Here is an 18,442-nt window from a genome sequence, read left to right on the forward strand (position 1 = left end):
TTTACGGACCTCGGTGAACCAAATTGGGTAAGAACGCAGGGACTTAAGGAAAGAGGGAACGCAATAAGGAAAGAACTCAGTACGAATTGAAATTGAAATGTCACGTACTTTATCGTACTTTTAGAGAGTGAAGATCGAGTTGATAAATGCCAAACCTAACTTCAGACCTCCAAAATGTTGTTTTCCTGTTATTTCTCGTCGTTGTCGGTTACGTTTTTCGTGGCCCCTCTGTTGCAGACGCGCAGGACTTCAATGGACCATGACATTTACCCTCAAATGTCTCGAATGTGCTAATGGCATCTGGTCGCTCTATAATTGTGTCATGGACCTTCACCTTGAAGAAGATTTGAAGCAAGACAAACAGAGTCGGAATGAAGATGAGTCTGACGGGTTATCGTACTCCTTCTTATCTAAATTTATAAGCAGAGCATTGAAGGCGTCTATCAATTTACAGCATTGTTTCTGCCGATGACAACACTGAACCTGGTGTCGCCAGGTGCTTTAACATCACCAGATCTACTTTCGCCCATCAAGAAAAATATTTTTGCGCCACATAGTAACAGAGAGAAGCAAACGCCACTATTATTCGAGAACCCCAACCTTCTGTCAACAATTGTCTTTGTTGCTTCGGCGTACGGGTCAAACACCCGTGGACTCGGTAATCAAAAGATAGTTGTGGTTAAGAAATGACGATAACTCCATTGCTCTCTACGCCTTACAGTGGAATCGACCATTCCAGAATGATTAACAAGCAGGTCACCCCAGAAGTGTGTCAAATAGATGATGGCAGCTTTTAGCGAAAACAGGAGGCTATTTAGATTGGATGTGGTCTTGAGAGCATCTTAACACTTTGGTAGCTTCGGAGCGAGTTGGTAGGAATGCATATGATAATAGGTAATTCTTCGTATGTTATTTCGGTTGAAGAACGTTTCTCATGTGTTATGCAAAGATTGATACCTTCTCGGCATCATTCCTCGTTCAGCTAACACATGACACAGAATTGACCAATTGAGTTTCTATATCGCTCTCCAAAAGAGATGATTCCTGGCTGGGAAAGTCGTTAGATTAGTCTGTAGGTAGAATTGTGTTTTTCTTCGGCGATTAACTGGCCAGTAGGCAAATAACCGTTCCATACGTCGACATGGCAGCCTAAAAGGTTTTGCCACTAAGCAAAATTAGTCTCCAGCCCCAGTTGTGTCATTGAAGTCTCTAGCTACAATAAATCTGTTAAACTATAAAGTTAAAACGACTTTCTGGAGTGGATTTGCCGACCACGAGATTAAAGCTATTATATATATTCGGTCAAAAGCATGAGAATTGGTAATTTAAGGGGTCCACTTGATGGTTTCTTTATTCCTTAAACAAATCAAAGGTCTGCCTTGGCAACTCCTGGCAACCGCTTTTGGTCTCGCTGTTGTCAGCCTCTGCCCCGGACAATGAATTGGATTAAGTTGTTTTGGCGCAAGCAGCCGTAGCTTCAAGCACTCGAGCCTTTCTAAGTCCATTGTACTGTTCTCTAACATCATCTATTCGACGGCCTCCGACGATTTGAGGATCAAATTCAGCAGCTGGATGATAGACATAAGGAACACCTACGTTTCTCCTAGACATCAGAAGATACACCATCTCAGGCAACAACTAAACAGTAATCATTGGTCAAGATATTAAGCGATAACCGGAAAATGACCGTTACCAAACAATTAGGATATATCAGAGATGAAAGAAATAATTCCTATATATATCCTAAAATTTCCAACCCACACAGTGAGAAATGCCCAGCAGCTGATCAACCATTTTCGTCAAAAGTGCTGCATGGAAAACTGGGAATCTAATATCATTCGTAGGAGTAGAAAAGGGAAATAGCTTCCTGAGCCTAAGTAAAGCTCAAATTTTTCAAATTGACCAACAAAGACTTGTGACCTGCGGTTTCGACCAGGTCACAGGCAAACCTCTGCCGTATGAGAAGCGTGACCAAAGTTTTTACAAGGTGGTATTTACTCCCTTATATTGACCCCTAAATACGACATGTAGATGAATTATACTTAAGACCCGCCTAATAGAATTCTGATAATAATAGAGTCTGAGGGCATCCTGAGCCCACCATCCACTTTACAATTACGGCCCGGACCAGTCCAGTTGGGAAAAAACTTACTTCCACCACTCATCATACCACTTTAAGGTGATCCGCTCAAATGAGGTTTTAGAAATCTAAGATTTCGATTTTTGACCATCCCTTGACACTCCTTTAAGTTGTTCATCATTGATAACACTTTATGGTGGCCTTTTAGGGTGCTATCCCAATTCCGAAGGGAAATTAAATTATGTTGTTGCGCACATCTAGAAGTCTTCAATTTGTTTCCAACCAGAATGTCGAACAATCAGACCTTCACTAACTTCTTCGCTAGGTCTTCATATGAATAAAATGTCGATCACTGCATTGTTTTTCTACCAAGCCTTCGATCAAGGAGTAGCCAGACTATACTCTATCATTCAAATTTGCCCTTAAGATTACAGTATATCTGCTGGATTGCATGACGCATTCTGAGTCAGCGCCTTTTGGCCGAAATTAAAGGCAAACTCAGCTCTAATTGCATAAGGAAACTTCTCAAGAGTCACCCAATCTAACCTTGCCTAAATAAAAAATTTTCAGTCACTGTTGCTGAAATTTTCCTTTATGGAGGCCTGAAAAATGGACAACTATTATGATCCTTGAACCAGCAATTGGAGAACGAACCTCCTTTTCAGAAACCAAATTCCTCCTCATAGAGTTACATTCAGCCACAGCAATATGCCGTCAAAACATTATAGAAGAAATTAACGGGCCAAATAGAGAAAACTAAAGCTTTATTCGTAATTAGTTTTCCGTAATAACATAAATAGAAAAGTACACAATACATACATATATTCAAACATAAAAATCAAAACGAATCACAGTCATTGTACAAAGAGTAGAAAAAGTCGAAACTGGTGTGCCACAGTAATATTTGGTCAGATAGACAGTCTTCATGTCATTTCTTCGTGAGTGCAAAAAAGATACACACCAGTATTTTGTATACCAACCCCCGATACAAACTTTTCAATCGACCTGCCATCGAGGAAACCAAACTCTGGCAGTAATTCACCGGGATTTCGCTCCATTCCTCCTATAAACGCACTTTCAACTGGTTGGTAATGGGTCGCTTATCATCATCATCAACGGCGCAACAACCGGTATCCAGTTTAGACCTGCCTTAATAAGGAACTCCAGACATCCCAGTTTTGCGCCGAGGTCCACCAATTCGATATCCCTTAAAGCTGTCTGGCGTCCTGACCTACGGCATCGCTCCATCTCAGGCAGAGTCTGCCTCGTCTTCTTTTTCTCTTCTCTTATGCATCCAAGAAATCTCATAGATTTTCTGTAGGATTCAAGTCCAGCGACTGTGGTGGGGTTGGCATGACCGAGCGACAATTATTAAGCCCGAACGTTCAGTGTAATTCCCCTTTTTCTAGTAATTATAGAGCCCGAATATCTTCTATAATCCCACTTTCTCTGGTGTAAATCTTTTTTTAAGAGCTTAATATATGTTGCAATAATCATGGTTCCTTCGATAAAAAGATACCGACGCCAGTAACTGTGAAACTCTCCCAGATGAACACCCTTCCTCCACCACCTTTCACCGAAGCAGTTAAATTTCTCTTTTCGAGGACTGCATTTGGCTGTCGCCACACTTTTTACTTTCCGTCAGCATCATTTGATTGAACATTAAATTAAGTTTTGTCAGTGAATAGTACTTTATTCACACTCCGCAAAGAGATACTTCCTCGCGAATTCTAAATGTTTTTTTCGAGTTGAGCCAGTAATAAAAGGTTTACACCGAACTCTGCGCACTGTTTCAGCCGAAACCACTTTCCCAATTTTTTCATGTAAGGCTCTCACTGATTTGGGGGCATTTAGTTTTGGATTGCTGTTTAGATCGCTGATCGTGAGCTTCCAGTATCCAAAGATTTCCTTTTTGTTAAATGCTATGGATACGATGTTCCTGTTGATACCGGGGATAAGTATAATTTACAGTATTTCTTCATCCAACCAATAATGAGCCTATCTGAATACCAGATACACTATTCTTTCGATGAGCAATCTCCAGTTTGTGAGTCTCAAAGAAGGAACTTCTCGTCTTGCGTGGCATTTTCCTTTTCCTGCATTGGCGTTCTTGAAAGTTGCCATTTCCTAACATCTTTAGCCGTGTGTTTAGGATTATTATCATGTTGGAAGATCCAGATTGAATTTAAGCACAATTTCCAAACGCTCTCATGCAGATTCATCATCATTCATCATTGTATTTTCAATGAACACCAAGAGAAATTCATATTTCGTACTTTTTAACAAATTCGAGGCACGCGTTTGATTCTTCCGAAATATTACATGCTTCTTTTCCGGTGTTCTGCCATATAACCCATTTTCAGTCCGCGAATAGTAAGTACTAGCACTCATACTTGCACCTCTACGGACTTTTCCCCAATTCTCCTTTCCTCTCTTACAGGACTTATTAAGCCCAACTGAAATCCTAAACCAATCTATTTATCCATTTACACATTTCTTCTTGGACAATATTAACGAGAAATCCAAAAGTATGCACCAGCTTAAGCAGAAACTCCATTGATGTAAAAATTCCGGGGAATTCCCCAAAAAACCACCTCAACGGCAATCTGAACCGGTTCATCAGTTGAACATTCAACCCATTCGGTTTGTGTCTCGACTCACTTCATCATCTTACTGATAACAAATTATCTGACAATTGAAGGTTAAAGAGTTTCGCGGATCTGTCAAGTGAAAATCAGCTGCTTGGACGTCTCAATTATAATTTATCTCAACAAGTGCAATCACTTCGCCATAAATTCAATTAAATTCCAGCTTCCTTCCCACCCACTCCACATTCGGTCATCAAATGGTGTGAGCCTTGTATAAGTGCGACTAGTCCGAGTATCTTTTCATTGAATCTTTTGACGATTTTCATGGGTATCTAAATTGAATGCGGCAGACTTACCTCTGTAACGTTCAGTAATTGCTACTAAATGTTAATAAATACGGTAAAAATTTCTAATTCACGAGTAATATCGAAATACTTTGCATTTATAATTGGTCGTCGCACGCTAACCAGCCTCTGTGAGCCGCCAAGTCAGTTGGGAGATCACAAGCCAAAGGCAGATAAGCAATCTTGGAGACAAGGGTGAGTGGCTGATGTTTGACTATTGGCGCTGAAGCGTATGGGATGGACTGATAAAGATCGGATGGAATTGAATCAATTGAGTCCACTCCAAGGCGCTGATAAGGACAAGAGTCGCTAAAGATCACGTAATCGTTGAGTGTTGGCTAATTCAAATGCATTTTGTAGATACAACGCAACAATGGGCGACCCAAACCTAATATTCCAGGGGACCATGGACAGATTCAAGGGGATCACAATCGACTCTTGCAAGCAGAAGGATTTCACAGTGAATTTCGCTGAGAAACTCGAAAGTAAGTAGACGTCCCTCACAAGAAGAATTTTATGATAGAATTCTTCTAAAATTTCGTCTTTCCTAACGCTCATCTGATTGGATTGGAGTAATAACCTTTCATATTTATCACAATCCCATCTTGACTATTTCTAAATGTCCCCTTGCGTTTCGTCAGGGTCCCTCAAGTACTGGAAGGAGGTGAAAAACCGCGGAGTATGGTTTAAGGTAGATACAAAGGACGTTGAATGCCTTCCAGTGTTGACTAAGGTGAGCCCACAGATCAAAGGTCATATTTTCAAGTTGTTCACTTCTGCTGTCTCATTTTCAGCATGGATTCAACTTTCATCACGCTCAAAAAGGGTTCGTTACCCTCTATAAATGGCTCCCAGATGATGAACAGGACAACGTTCCAGACTATTCCCACACAATGGTTGGAGTGGGAGCTGTAGTTGTCAACGATAAAAACGAAGTCCTTGTTGTCTCAGATAGATTTGCAATGATTCCGGGAAGCTGGAAATTACCTGGAGGGTATGTTGAAGCACGTAAGTACATAAGTCCCTTTACATTTTTAAATTGGTCTATGAATGATGGAGATCGTCGGCTAGAACTTAGAAAGTCCTAGAAGCACTAAATTAACAAGCATTAAGGTCAACCGAAATTACCCTGTATCAGTTGACGGATGTGCTACGCGGCGCAATATGTAGATACCAGAAAAAATGGCTCTATGGTGGATGGACCGAGGGTAGATTGGCAAAATATTAGAAAACAGGCAAATGGAAATACTAATGTCATGAGGGTCACCCAAGGTTTTCCACAAGGTGAGGTGCTATCATCGGCGATCATGGAGTATAATAGGAGGCGAACTTCTTAGAAGACAAGTTGGTATACACTCCAAACGAAGAAACGTTGACATTCTTTCTGGGCGATATCTTTATCCGTCAAAGGCAGAACATTTTGATCCTAACTGACAGGCACGCAACTACCAAGGCACTCAGATCAAATCGTACTAATTAGTACGGGGGGTATTAGTAGATCGCGTCGCCCCGAGTGAGTGTTAATCCTTCCGTGAATCAGGGCAGTACCTAAACTAAGTCAGGCCTCAAGGAACTGGGGTAAGGGTTTTATCCCCGAAAATACACACGACACGCTGGTACCATTTTCATGGAGACCAAAAAGATAAAATTGATGAAGTTGTGGGGAAGAGAGATGACTGTGTTTGGGCGCAGTACGAAAGTGCGTCGTTCGTGGCAGTACCCAGCGAAGGAGTCTGCCGCGAGGATCAATGAGTGAAACATCCGGCGGGAGCCCAAAGCTTGCAGGCCCAAATGAAGTGGAAGTGATGCGGTCGGTCGGTTCAGTATCCTGCAGCAGTGCTCTTAATTGTAATAATAATAATCGTTGGTGTAACAATCCAATTGGATCAGGGCCTTGATGTGTGTTAGAGCACTCCATTCAAGACCGTAACGGCGCACCACAGTACACTGTAGGAGGAAATGTGGTCAGCATTGCGCTCGCCCAAGATTATTACCCTGATTTGGCTCAGGTATTCATTCACAGCTGAGTCGACTGGCATCCAGTCACGATAACAAATCCATCTGCCACCAGTGAAATTTGAACCGCAATCTTCCGCTATGACAGTCCAGCGCTCTAACCACTTGAGCCATCCGGTGCAGTGCTCTTGCTCCGAAAAAAAATCCCAGAGAAAGTCGCTGAAGGGTGGATTTGGAGTTGAAGCAGTTGGATTTGAAAGTACACTGGGTGGGAATGCAGGAAAGGCCTATCAGTTTGCAACCTTCGTCCAGGAAAATATCACCAAAAGCGTAAAAAATGCGCTGATGGAACTAGAAAAACTCGTGGATCGCATTTCCTTCTACAGGCAAACATGGGCAGCGACTCAAAAGTACCAAACGGATCCCAGATACGAGGGGCGGCTGATAAGTTGGCGGTCTGAGGTAGTTAGCGATGACTCATCTCATTACTGGTAACATTAATTACGTGACTCATTGTTAGTATAACTACCAGTCACTTTCTTTATTTTCGTTTATTTGTAATTATTCCTGGTACAAGCAAAGAAACGATGTCAACGGAAACTCGGAATTCTAGCAATTTGAAGCATTGCACTGTTACCAAATTCCTTGTTAAAAAAAGGAAATACGCCAAAACAAATTTTGGAAGAAAAGTTTTCGGTTCTTGGGGATTCTACACCGTTGCATACGAAAATTTTCTAACGACAGCGAAATGAAGCCGGCCGTAGAATACCATTTTAAAAAAAAGTCTAGAGAATATTTTTTCAGTGGCATAAAGTCATTATATTCACCATGTGAAAAGTGTCTCGTAAAAAAGGTCGCAGTAGAGGAAGTCATCAAGTACGAATGTCCAGAGGTAACCAATGCCCGGATAGGTATCATCTCTGCGAATTCTTGAGATTAAAAGCTCGCTGTGGTGGAAGGGGCCAAACAAACTCCTAAACAGCGGGAAAATCAGAATTGGTTAGGTAGTATGTAGGGTACAAATGCGGATAGCCTCCACTAAAAGTTACATGTGCTCGGACTATGGGCCCACATCTACTACCTGGCGGGGATCGGATAGGAGGGTAGAATTCCACAGATGCAACCAGGTAAAGTGAAGACTTGCAACGGGGGTCGTGGCGCGTCGAGTGCGAACGCTCGCACAGTTCGCTTTGAAGGTAAAATCTGATCTAGTGCTAATCAGTGAACGGTATCGGAAGAAGGAACCCACTTCATGACATCTCGACTTATCATGTACCGCGGCAATTTAGATTTGGGACAATACGCGTCTTCGGATTTTTTCCCAAGGCAGAGAAACGATGCCGAACTTTCAACGCAAGCTTGATTCTCTGGAGGATGCCTTGTTTGCACGCTTGGATGGCGCATGCTTCATCCATACACTAACGAAAACGGATCCTGGAAACGGCGGCTAGAACGGGGCTCGCAGTTAAACATCGGATCTATGTTAATGTTCCGGCGCTCATGCTGCCGCCCTCGGTATACGGGTGACGAGTTTTGGAAGACTTCTCGACAAGTGACCACCAATACATCGCATTCAAAGTGGATGACGCTATTTGTCGACGTGCACCAGCTTGGTACGTGGAACGACGTGAAGCTGAATATCGACAGATTCGTCGAAGTTCCTGGAACGGGCAAAGCCGCATTGAAGGGAACTTTGGGGGTGACGGGGTTACAGCTGACACTGTTGTAAATTCAATGATAAACCTGATAACGGCAATCTTCGGACCTTCCTGAGATCACTTAGTCATGATTATCGACAGAAATTACCGAACTGCGGAAGGAGTGTCATAATCGTTTGGCACAACTTTTAAATGTTCGGGAAGGAGCATGCACCACAATAACGTACTTTGTCAGATCGACTAAAAGAAGATTCCGTACCACGGTAACCAAAAGCAAAGTTCACTGCTAGCACGACCTAGTTGAGGAGGTTAATATGCATCCGTGGAGATTTTGTTATAAATTTGTCACTCGGAAAGTCAACCCTCTCCGGAAAATCTTCTCACTTAATGTCGAATAGATGGGCCGCATTGTTTGGGCTTTATTCCCTAAACATTCCGTACTGATTAATGACAACAGTGTGGAAATCGCCAAGAACTGCCCACTTTTCACCATGAAAGAGCACTTCTTACTATGGCAAATAAAAAGGCGCCAGGGGCTGATGGTATCTCGGCAAAAGTATAAAAAGTTGTGTTCCACCACCGGCGAGGCCTACTGCTCGGCGCATTCATCGCTTGCCTGAAGATGGACATTTTCCTTGCCGCTGGAGGATAGCTAGACTTGCATTGACGCCGTGGATGCGGTTCATCGAGCTGAGCAGCCAATCTTGACCATTTGTTTTCTTCATCAGTGCTAACAACTTGTTAGCACTGATGAAGGGAACAAGTGGTTCCCGAAATATCGGTATTTGCAAGAATAAATATTCACATCAACGAAAAAGAAACAACAAGTTTTTATTATTTCAGAAGGCACGATCGCCTGACTGTGTGTTCTGCAATGCGAAAAAGATTGACCTGGGTCGGTGGAAGGACTCGATGGCAAGGGGTTCCTTGACGACTTGGCGATAGTTAAGCCAAACTCCAAATTAGATTATGGCGACTGGTTGCGTGTGCTCCGAGGAATCCCACTAGCTCTATGCCGTGAGCATGAGAACATGGCCCCTTGCGATGCGCTAATTGAGACTGTTAGATACGACTATGTATTACGCCGTACTATTTTCTTCGGTTTCAGATGTGGCACTTCGATAATGGCTGTGATTTTTCCTGGGACTTTGAAATTTTGTTTAACTCAATAGGGTTCTATAATTCTAAATATTGCCTCACGTGGAGGTGCAAGTTCCTCTCCGCTTACGTGGGCAGAGGGTTAGGTCCGTTTTCCACAGCAGAAGCAGATGCTATTGATAACGGGTATGCGTAGCCTACTCGCGGTTGTGATGTGTTTGGGTTTGGTCAGAAATTTAGAGCTATTGCATTGCTAACTATTGTATATATTCCCCTCCTTCGGGATATATATCCCATTGATGTCTTGGGTCGCAGTTTTAAGGTTATGCAGCTCAGTGTCCGGATAGCTGAATGGTTACAGCACAAGGTGTCGAACGGAAGGACGCGGTCTATGTCGCTTCTTCTCTGGAGAAGCAGTTTCATGAGCTCGTCGAATTCTAGTTCTGTTCCTCCAGTCAGTCAGTCCTCCTGTCAGTGGTACAGTGTTAAAGCTCTTCCTTCCGATAGAATTCAGGAAAAGTTATCCGCAGTACGTTATGTCGTCGGTAATCTTTCTCATCTCAAGGCAATTTTAGTATCGCTGCTTGCAGTTCCGGAAGGTTTCATTTCTAAAGTCAAGTCAAGTCCTATAATTCCTTTTCTTGGTTTTCAGTAAACTAAGGTGTCATCACATTTACCTTCCCCCCCCCCTTTCGTGAATCGTCACTTCAATTATCTTTAGAATAAATTTGTGGCTTGTTCTCTTCGTATTTTAATACGACGTGCTATCTGCACATGCATTTATTCAATTATATTTTTCAGATAGTTTACATGCCACTGGATTAATTTTCATGAGCGTATGATAATAATCACTAAAATTGCATCTAAAACCTGAAACCCACAATTAGTGACATTGTTTTTTCTTATTTCAGGGGAATATCTCCCAGATGCAGCTATACGTGAAGTTCGTGAAGAGACCGGCATTATTAGCGAATTCCAATCTTTGCTGAGCATACGACAATCGCACGGTGGTGGATTTGGATGCTCGGATATTTACGTTGTGTTCGCTTTGAAACCATTGAGCAGTGAATTGCATCGTTGCGAAATGGAAATAGCAAACGTTGCTTGGATGCCCATGGATGAATATCTGAAACATCCTCACGTTCACGAGACAAATAGGAAATTTGTTCATAAATATCTTTTCTTCAAAGAGAATGGAATTAAAATAGATTACGAAAAGGCACTGCATCAAGTTCTGAAGAAGGAGTATATTTTGTTTAATATAGAGAAATGTGAGTGGTAGGTTCCAAAGGTGTAATTAGCTCAATTTGTTTAAAATATTTGTTGAGATTTCAAATCGAATTTTATTGAGGTAAACTAAAGTGTGGGATTTATTTTCATAAAGACAAAGAAATAAAAAATATTTTTTGAGAGAAAGAATTTTAAATATGTAGGAATGCGAAAACCATTTTTGAAACAAAACATTATCAAATCGAAGACAATAAGTCCGTCTGTTTGTGCCTGTGTGTAATCCACACGAAAAGACCAATTAGCGCTATGATGCACCGTTTTGAGGCTACAAACTCCTAAGACCATGGCTGCTGTAGAAAGGGCAAAGAGAACAGAATCCAGGCGGCTCATCTTCAAAGTCATCCGGTAGCAGCTCCCACTATGTAACTGGAGATCTTTTTGAAGTCCCCAGAGGATTGTTAGCATTCACAGCCCATTTATACAGCTGGAAATCACAAAGGAAGTGCCTGAAGGCTTCTCCGTCTTCCTCACAACGTCGGCAATTCAAATTGTGGGTACATCGAAGCTGGCCTCCTACCAGCCTAGAGAAATTCGTCACTAATTACAACGCTTTAATGGCCGCTTAATTGCTGGTCAGAATAACTATGTTATGCTTGGGGCTTGGATTACGAATCAGCCATCGATAGGTTGACAATGTCGCCAGTACTTCCGCTTGGCACACACCGCCGAATTTTGGAAGATCATACGGAACACTATACTTCCAGCAGCTACTAAACACATCAGCTTTGGCCCGTCGGGTGAAGAATATTGTGTTGTAACCTTACAACGCTGGTCTTCCACTCTCTCCTCGATGGACAGCCCACGGCAAAATTCCTCGCTTGCCTATGGCGTAATCCGCTGGGAATGCCCAAATTTCCCGAGATACTTCATCTACGATGTTATTATGGCCATAGTGTTTCCCTGTCGAACAGCACTTTACACTAGAGCGAATTTAATGCAGAGATGAAAGTTCAGTACATTTAGACATGCAGATGCGTCTGCAGAGACTCAGTACCCAGAACTCGCGGTTCTTTGAATCTTTGAAACAATCCTCGGCCCCTGGCCCCATTTCTTTATTCTCCTTGCAGATGTACAAGGCTATACAGGCATCAGTTCCGTTTTGATTAGATTTATGCCGAGTCCGAATCTTGCAACCCACACACAAATCGGTTCCAAAGTGCTCTACATGATTCCACTCATAACAGAGGGAAATATTCCTGACAAATCATCTGCATACGCCACCACTTTTAACCCGCTTCTGCACAATATCCATAGAATTTCATCCACAGAGCACCGGATACATGGCATCATCCAGAGTCGCACCTCTGCACACAGCTCTGACCAAGCGACTACCTCCCAAATTAGATTAGATTATCCCAGTTTTTAGCATGGATACTACCCAATGCGTGGGGCACACCTCCTATCCTATTGTAGTTAGAGCCACCTTAACGGCTTTGGTACTAACGTTATTGAATGCTGCCTTTATACAGGGAGGCAACTACGGTTTACTGCTTGTAGTGTAACAATCGCTCAACCGTGGTAATTACCCCGTGAAGAGCGGTTTCTGTGGATTTGTATTTGACGTAGGCGTGCTGGGACTTAGGGAAAGGCGTTCTCTCCATAATCGTCCTTAAGTGGATGCCCAGCACAGACTCAAGGGCCTTCCACAAAGAGGTGACACTGATTAGTCGAAAGTCCTCCGCGGACCCATGGCCGCGCCTGTCCGGTATGAAAGCTTCGCGTACCATCTCCAAGAGTGCGTTCTTATTTCAATTCCTCGGATTAATGGAGATTTTTTGTTGATTCGTTCAACATCAGCTTTAAAGCTATTTCGCTTCGCAACCTTCAGGCCCACTCGCACATAAAGCAGACATGAAAAACTCTATGAAAATATGAAATGCGAGCACAAAACCATGCCGTTATTTCGTAGGCCTGTGATGTACCACAGATGAAGCATCACGACAAAGTTTTCAGTGCCAGAAATTGTTTGGTTCTGATACTCAGCTGATAAACCCGATGAGCGCCTTGATGATATGATTTCATCTCGACGGGCCGATTGCATTTTTAATGTCGATGGTTATCGAGAGATCTACGCCTTCGCATGGATTGGAATCTATTTCCTGATACAGCTTATCTACATTTGTTCCAACAATCAAAATCTACCTTGAATTTGAATGACCCAGAATGTCACATGCTGCACCGAGGCAAAATCTTGGGGGATTTTGAAGCCCAAAGGGGAGTCCGCAAGCATTGCATCCTGTCACCGATATTATTTCTTCTTGTTATCAATGTCGTCTTTCCTCAGGCACCTCGACTATGCTGATGACATCTGCTTGCTCTCTCATCGGGGCATGGACCTTGGCCAAATGGCTCTGGATTTGGACAGAGAGGCAAGTAGAATTACACTGAAGATAAACAGCAATAAAACCAAAGTTCTCAGTCGGACGGGTCTCCCTATTTATATTAATGGGCAGAGCGTCGAACAATGCGTATATCTAGGAAGCGTGGCTTCTGCGGACGGTCGCACCGAACTAGATATTGGCCGACACATTAAGAGCGCTAGATCAACTGCTTGCCTAAAATCTGGAAATGCAGTTATCTCAACAGCAAGAACGAGTTGAGATTGTTCTGTGTTGCTATATGACAGTAGCAAATGGAAAGTGAACTCCACTATCACCTAAAAGTTCCAAGCTTTTATCAATACCTGTCTGCATTGTGTGATCGGATTGCGCTGTTCGGCCACTATCTCAAACGAAGAACTTGGATAGCGCACAGGCCAGCCACTCGTACGCACTGTGATCGGAAGACGGAAGTGGAGTGGATAGGTCACACTTTAAGGACGGGCGACAATTGCATTGCGGACTACGGCATGCAGTGGAATCCACTCTTGCAAGTGGGTCGCCCTAAGGGCACTTGGCGCAGGACCATAAAGGGAGGCTGCGAGTGTTTGGGAAAATCGTGAGGGGAGCTGAATGGCATCTCGGGTAATCGCGAGCCATGGCGCGTTGGTGTGGTTGGAACTTGGATGCCCCTGATCATCAACACCTTCGAATCTAATACCTTCTCCATATGTTTTTCCCACTTTTTTCTGTGGCATTGATTAATGTAGGCTTAGTTCACCTAAGACGGTTTTATATGACCTATCGAATTTCCATCGGGAAAAAATGATGTTTTCAAGCAGTTTTTTCCTGTAAGCAAAAACATCTCGAAAGTTTGATCGACAGAGAACAGGCGGACTTCCGGTCCGGAAACTCCAGCGTTGACCACATCAACACTCTACGGATCATTTTGGAACAATGCCCGGAGTTTAAATCTTTGTTGCACCTACTTCTCATCGACTTCGAAAAAACTTTCGATAGCGTGAATAAGAAGTGTATCTGGAGTGCTCTACGCAGGAGGTGCTTTTCGGAGGAACCAATAATTATTATCAGAGCGACATATAGTATAATGGCGTAAAATATTACATGCTGTGCCGAGGTAAAATTTCGAAGTTCTAACCGAAGTCCGCCTGTGATATTCTTCATGCTGTGTTATCCGGAGGACGTGGAGGAATTCAATGGACTATGACTACGCTGATCACATCTCTTTGCTCTCTCACCGGGTCATGGACCCTGGCTCGACGGATCAAAAGTTGATTTCGCTCGACGGATCAAGAGCGCTAAATCCTGTTTTGTTACCCTGTCTAAAATCTGAACATGCAGTTGCCTCCACACCAAGATTAAGTTGAGACTATTCTGTGCTGGTATTGTTACATGGGAGTAGCGCATGGAAAGTGACCCCCACCGTCACTGAAAAGTTTTTGTGAACGCCTAGCTGCGGCATACCATTGACTTAAATTGAGCTGATACTATTTGAAACAAAGAAACGACAAACAGGCCTGCCATCGGTGGGCAAAGTGATCGGAAGTGGCAATGGATAGCTCACACATCAAGGACGGGCGACAATTGGATTGTTCGCTACGCCATACAGTGGGACCCACTCTCCGAAAGTGGCTGGGTGAAGTCTTGATGGAGTTGGGGCGCACTTCAGCAAACCGCGAACGATGGCGTATATGTATGATTGGCACCTTATACCCTACAAGGGGTGAATAGCAGCCATATTTGCGAGAGGCAGGCAGATTCTGTTGGAGAAATAATCAAGTACGATGACTCCACTTCAAAATATGCGCGGCTGATGAGGTTGGGAGTAATCAAACCCGAATTAGACGTTTTCAGCCACGAGAATATAAAAAAAAAGATTATTAACATAGGCGCGGCTCCGCGCATAGACACGCACTTGCTCGCCACTTTGCCAACCAGTTTGGGAAAACAAGTCGGATTTCAGCCCCTCACACATTTTACAAAATTCACGTTTGATAAGTTTAGCCTATATGAACTTACGACTTAATCCAAATAATTATTGATATCGCTTTAAAAAGAATACTTCCCTACTTGAACATGAACAGTAAATTGAAGAATAAACTCCTGAGGACCATCCGGTTTCCTGGAGAAGAGCCACTACACCATATATTATAGTGGCCATCCAATAATTCATGTGCTCGGAGTAGGTTTCTTAGCCAGCCAAAAAATTAAACCTGCTATTATCGGCTTTAAAATAAGCGAAAGTCTTTGCACCCTGCACAATTTAGAAATATAAGCCTCATAAACTTTCACGCCCATACATAGGAGACTACAGAGTCGGAGAAGGGACCACTTTCAACCAATTTGATCACATGCTGATCGAACGCCGTCACCTCTCAGTTTTGATGTCAGGACATAATGGGGGGCCAATATAGACTCGGATCACTATCTCGTTGGCATAGTGTTCCGGGCTGGAATTACAACACCACCTATAATCCCCTCTGACAATCAGCTGAGAATGGATACTGAAGCCATTCATAACACAGCCCTCCGTAACACCTATAAGGGAGAAATGGATACCGCAATAACCGCAGCTAACAGATGTCCTGGAGATAAAGCATCAACAAATTATCTTCACAACCACCTGAAGAGCATTATCATTGATACGGCCACAAACATACTTAGCCCCAGCCGCAAAAAAGGTCGGAACGGTTGGATTGACGATAAATGTAAGGTAGCAACGGAACGGGAAACCTGATTTCCGACAGAATAGGAATATTGGAGCAATGGGTTGAGTATTTTGATGAACTGCTCAACAACCAAAATATCGGCGAATTGGAGGTCCCGCCAACTGAAAACGACGGACAAATGTTGCCAACACCAAGCATAGCAGAAACAGTCCGTGCAATCCACCGGCTTAAAAACCATTAGTCGCCAAGAGCCGATGGAATTACAGCCGAATTGGTTAAATATGGAGGCGATCATGGTGTTGTACAGCGGATCAATGCCTGACGACTGGTAAAGAGGCATTATCTGTCCCAAAAAGGGAGATATCACCCAATGTAGCAATTATGGAGGTATCATGTTGCTGAGTACCATCTATAAGGTATTCTCCGCTATCTTGCTGGGCTGGATAGTTCCATACGCCCAGAACATCATTAGGAGATACCAAAGATGCTTCATTTCAGGTAAATCAGCAACAAATCAGATTTTCTCTCTGCGACAAGCAGATCTTTTCATCAACTTTAAAGCCGCCTACGACAGCATAGCCAGGGTAAAACTGTACACGGCCATGAGAGAATTCGGTATCCCGACGAAATTGATAAAACTGACTAGGTTGACCCTGACCAATGTGCGAGGCCAGACAAAAGTAGCAGGATCATTCTCAAAACCATTCGATATCAACAGCGGTCAAAGACAAGGGGATGCCCTATCATGCGTCCTCTTCAACCTGGCCCTGGAAAAAGTGATTCACGATGCAGACGTAAATGCGAGAGGCACCATCCTCTTCAAGTTCACCTAACTACTGGCCTATGCTAACGATATTGATATCATGGGAAGAACAACCCGAGATGCACAGTCTACCTTCATCCAAATCAAGCAGGCGGCACGAGATCTCGGGCAGCACATTAATGAAGGCAAGACGAAGTACATAGTGGCACCATCAGCGCCAAAAACCAAAGAACAAACAATATCGAATCGCACTGGTCAAACGAAAACAATAAACGAGACTACAACTTTGAGACCGTTGAGAACTTCTCCTAGCTATGACGATGAAATCCGCGCACGGTTCTTGGCAGCCAACAGAGCCTATTTTAGTTTACAAAAACTGCTTCGCTCGAAACAGCGATGGCGTAGGTCAGGACGCTAGATAGCTTTTAGGGATATATAATTGATGGACCTCGGCGCAAAACCGGGGTGCCTGGAGTTCCTTATTAAGGCTGGCCTAGACCGGATGCCGATTGTTCCGCCGTTGATGATGATATTTACAGCGAAGAAGTGTCATCTCTCAACCATCGCAGTTCGTTTATCAGTAGCCAAGGCCATAGAGAGAAAGTCCCGGGGTGAAAATCGCGTGGAAGAAAATTATGGGAGCCCGATGATTATACCTTTTCTTATTCAACTTTCTTTTTCGTGCCCACGAGAAAACTCCATCCCCGGAGGATCCCCCCTTTCTACCCCCCTCTCGTCAGGCTTGTCAGTAGCTAGTCAAATTTCTTTGTTTGATAGTTTTCTAGAGTGTCAAATTCAGACCTTAAGCTTAAGTAGTATCCCTTATATCGCGCTGGATCAACTTTACCACTGAAAAAGTAGATGATTGAACTCGGACCCGTTTTAGTTTCCAGCCAGTTTTGAACGCAAGGCACTTTCTCGCCATGATGTCAGCATCAGCCACTGCAATCCGCATGTTACGTTGAATAGATTTCTAGTCCAGGAGACGAGAAATTTCGTTGCTTATCTCGTTTCTTTTTTTACGTTTGACCCTGCACAGCTATCCGGAGTTCTGGAACATCGTGCTCGTCCTCGTCCGCAGCTAACAGCCAAACTCCATGTAGTCGCCTATCCTTTGCTCGGGCAGGATTTTGCGGTGAGCATCTTTATAAAACATTATTAATCAACAATTGGAGTTTCTCTTCAAACGATAACACATTTTATTTGTATAAATTCCTCCTATGCATTCGATTTGGATTATTTTCAATGTATTTACATAATATCATATTAGGAATATTTTTTTACAACATAATAACAAATCCATAATAAAAAAAAGTGGAAATCATTATATTGACAAAAATATAACAAAAATTACTGTAACAGCAAACGATTTGAAAATATCGATCAAATGCTTTGCATGTGTCCAATTTTGACTACTTACTGGGATTCACTAATCTAGATTTTATTATTGATAATTTGTTTCGATGAAGGATCAAATTTTTACTCTTATCCGATGAAGCAAAACAAAAAAAGAAAAAGAAATAACAAATAATTCTGGCCGTGACAGATACAGTCCGTCAGCAGAATCGTTTGAAATGAATAGTTCAAGCGTCTCTCTCTCATTTGTCTTCCTTAGTACATTGGCTCCAAAACATGCTCCTCTATTCACGCTTCCTTT

At 42.9% G+C, this 18,442-nt stretch overlaps 1 protein-coding gene across 2 annotated transcripts; it reads left to right on the forward strand.

The window, feature by feature from the left end:
• The first annotated feature begins 4,766 nt into the window (after nucleotides 1-4,766).
• Nucleotides 4,767-11,124, forward strand: LOC119655633 (nudix hydrolase 8). 2 transcript variants are annotated; one of them, XM_038061605.1, is made up of 6 exons: nucleotides 4,767-5,067; nucleotides 5,139-5,207; nucleotides 5,373-5,497; nucleotides 5,654-5,745; nucleotides 5,807-6,020; nucleotides 10,636-11,124. In XM_038061605.1, exons 3-6 carry the CDS (start codon nucleotides 5,386-5,388, stop codon nucleotides 11,004-11,006), a joined length of 789 nt encoding a protein of 262 aa, XP_037917533.1. In that variant the 5' UTR covers nucleotides 4,767-5,067; nucleotides 5,139-5,207; nucleotides 5,373-5,385; the 3' UTR covers nucleotides 11,007-11,124. The 2 variants fall into 2 exon arrangements, with proteins under 2 accessions (XP_037917533.1, XP_037917532.1); XM_038061604.1 differs by having other exon boundaries at nucleotides 4,767-5,207.
• Nucleotides 11,125-18,442: the final 7,318 nt, after the last annotated feature.

The sequence above is a fragment of the Hermetia illucens genome, chromosome 4 (assembly GCF_905115235.1).
Source record: "Hermetia illucens chromosome 4, iHerIll2.2.curated.20191125, whole genome shotgun sequence".
Classification (NCBI taxonomy): Eukaryota; Metazoa; Arthropoda; class Insecta; order Diptera; family Stratiomyidae; genus Hermetia; species Hermetia illucens.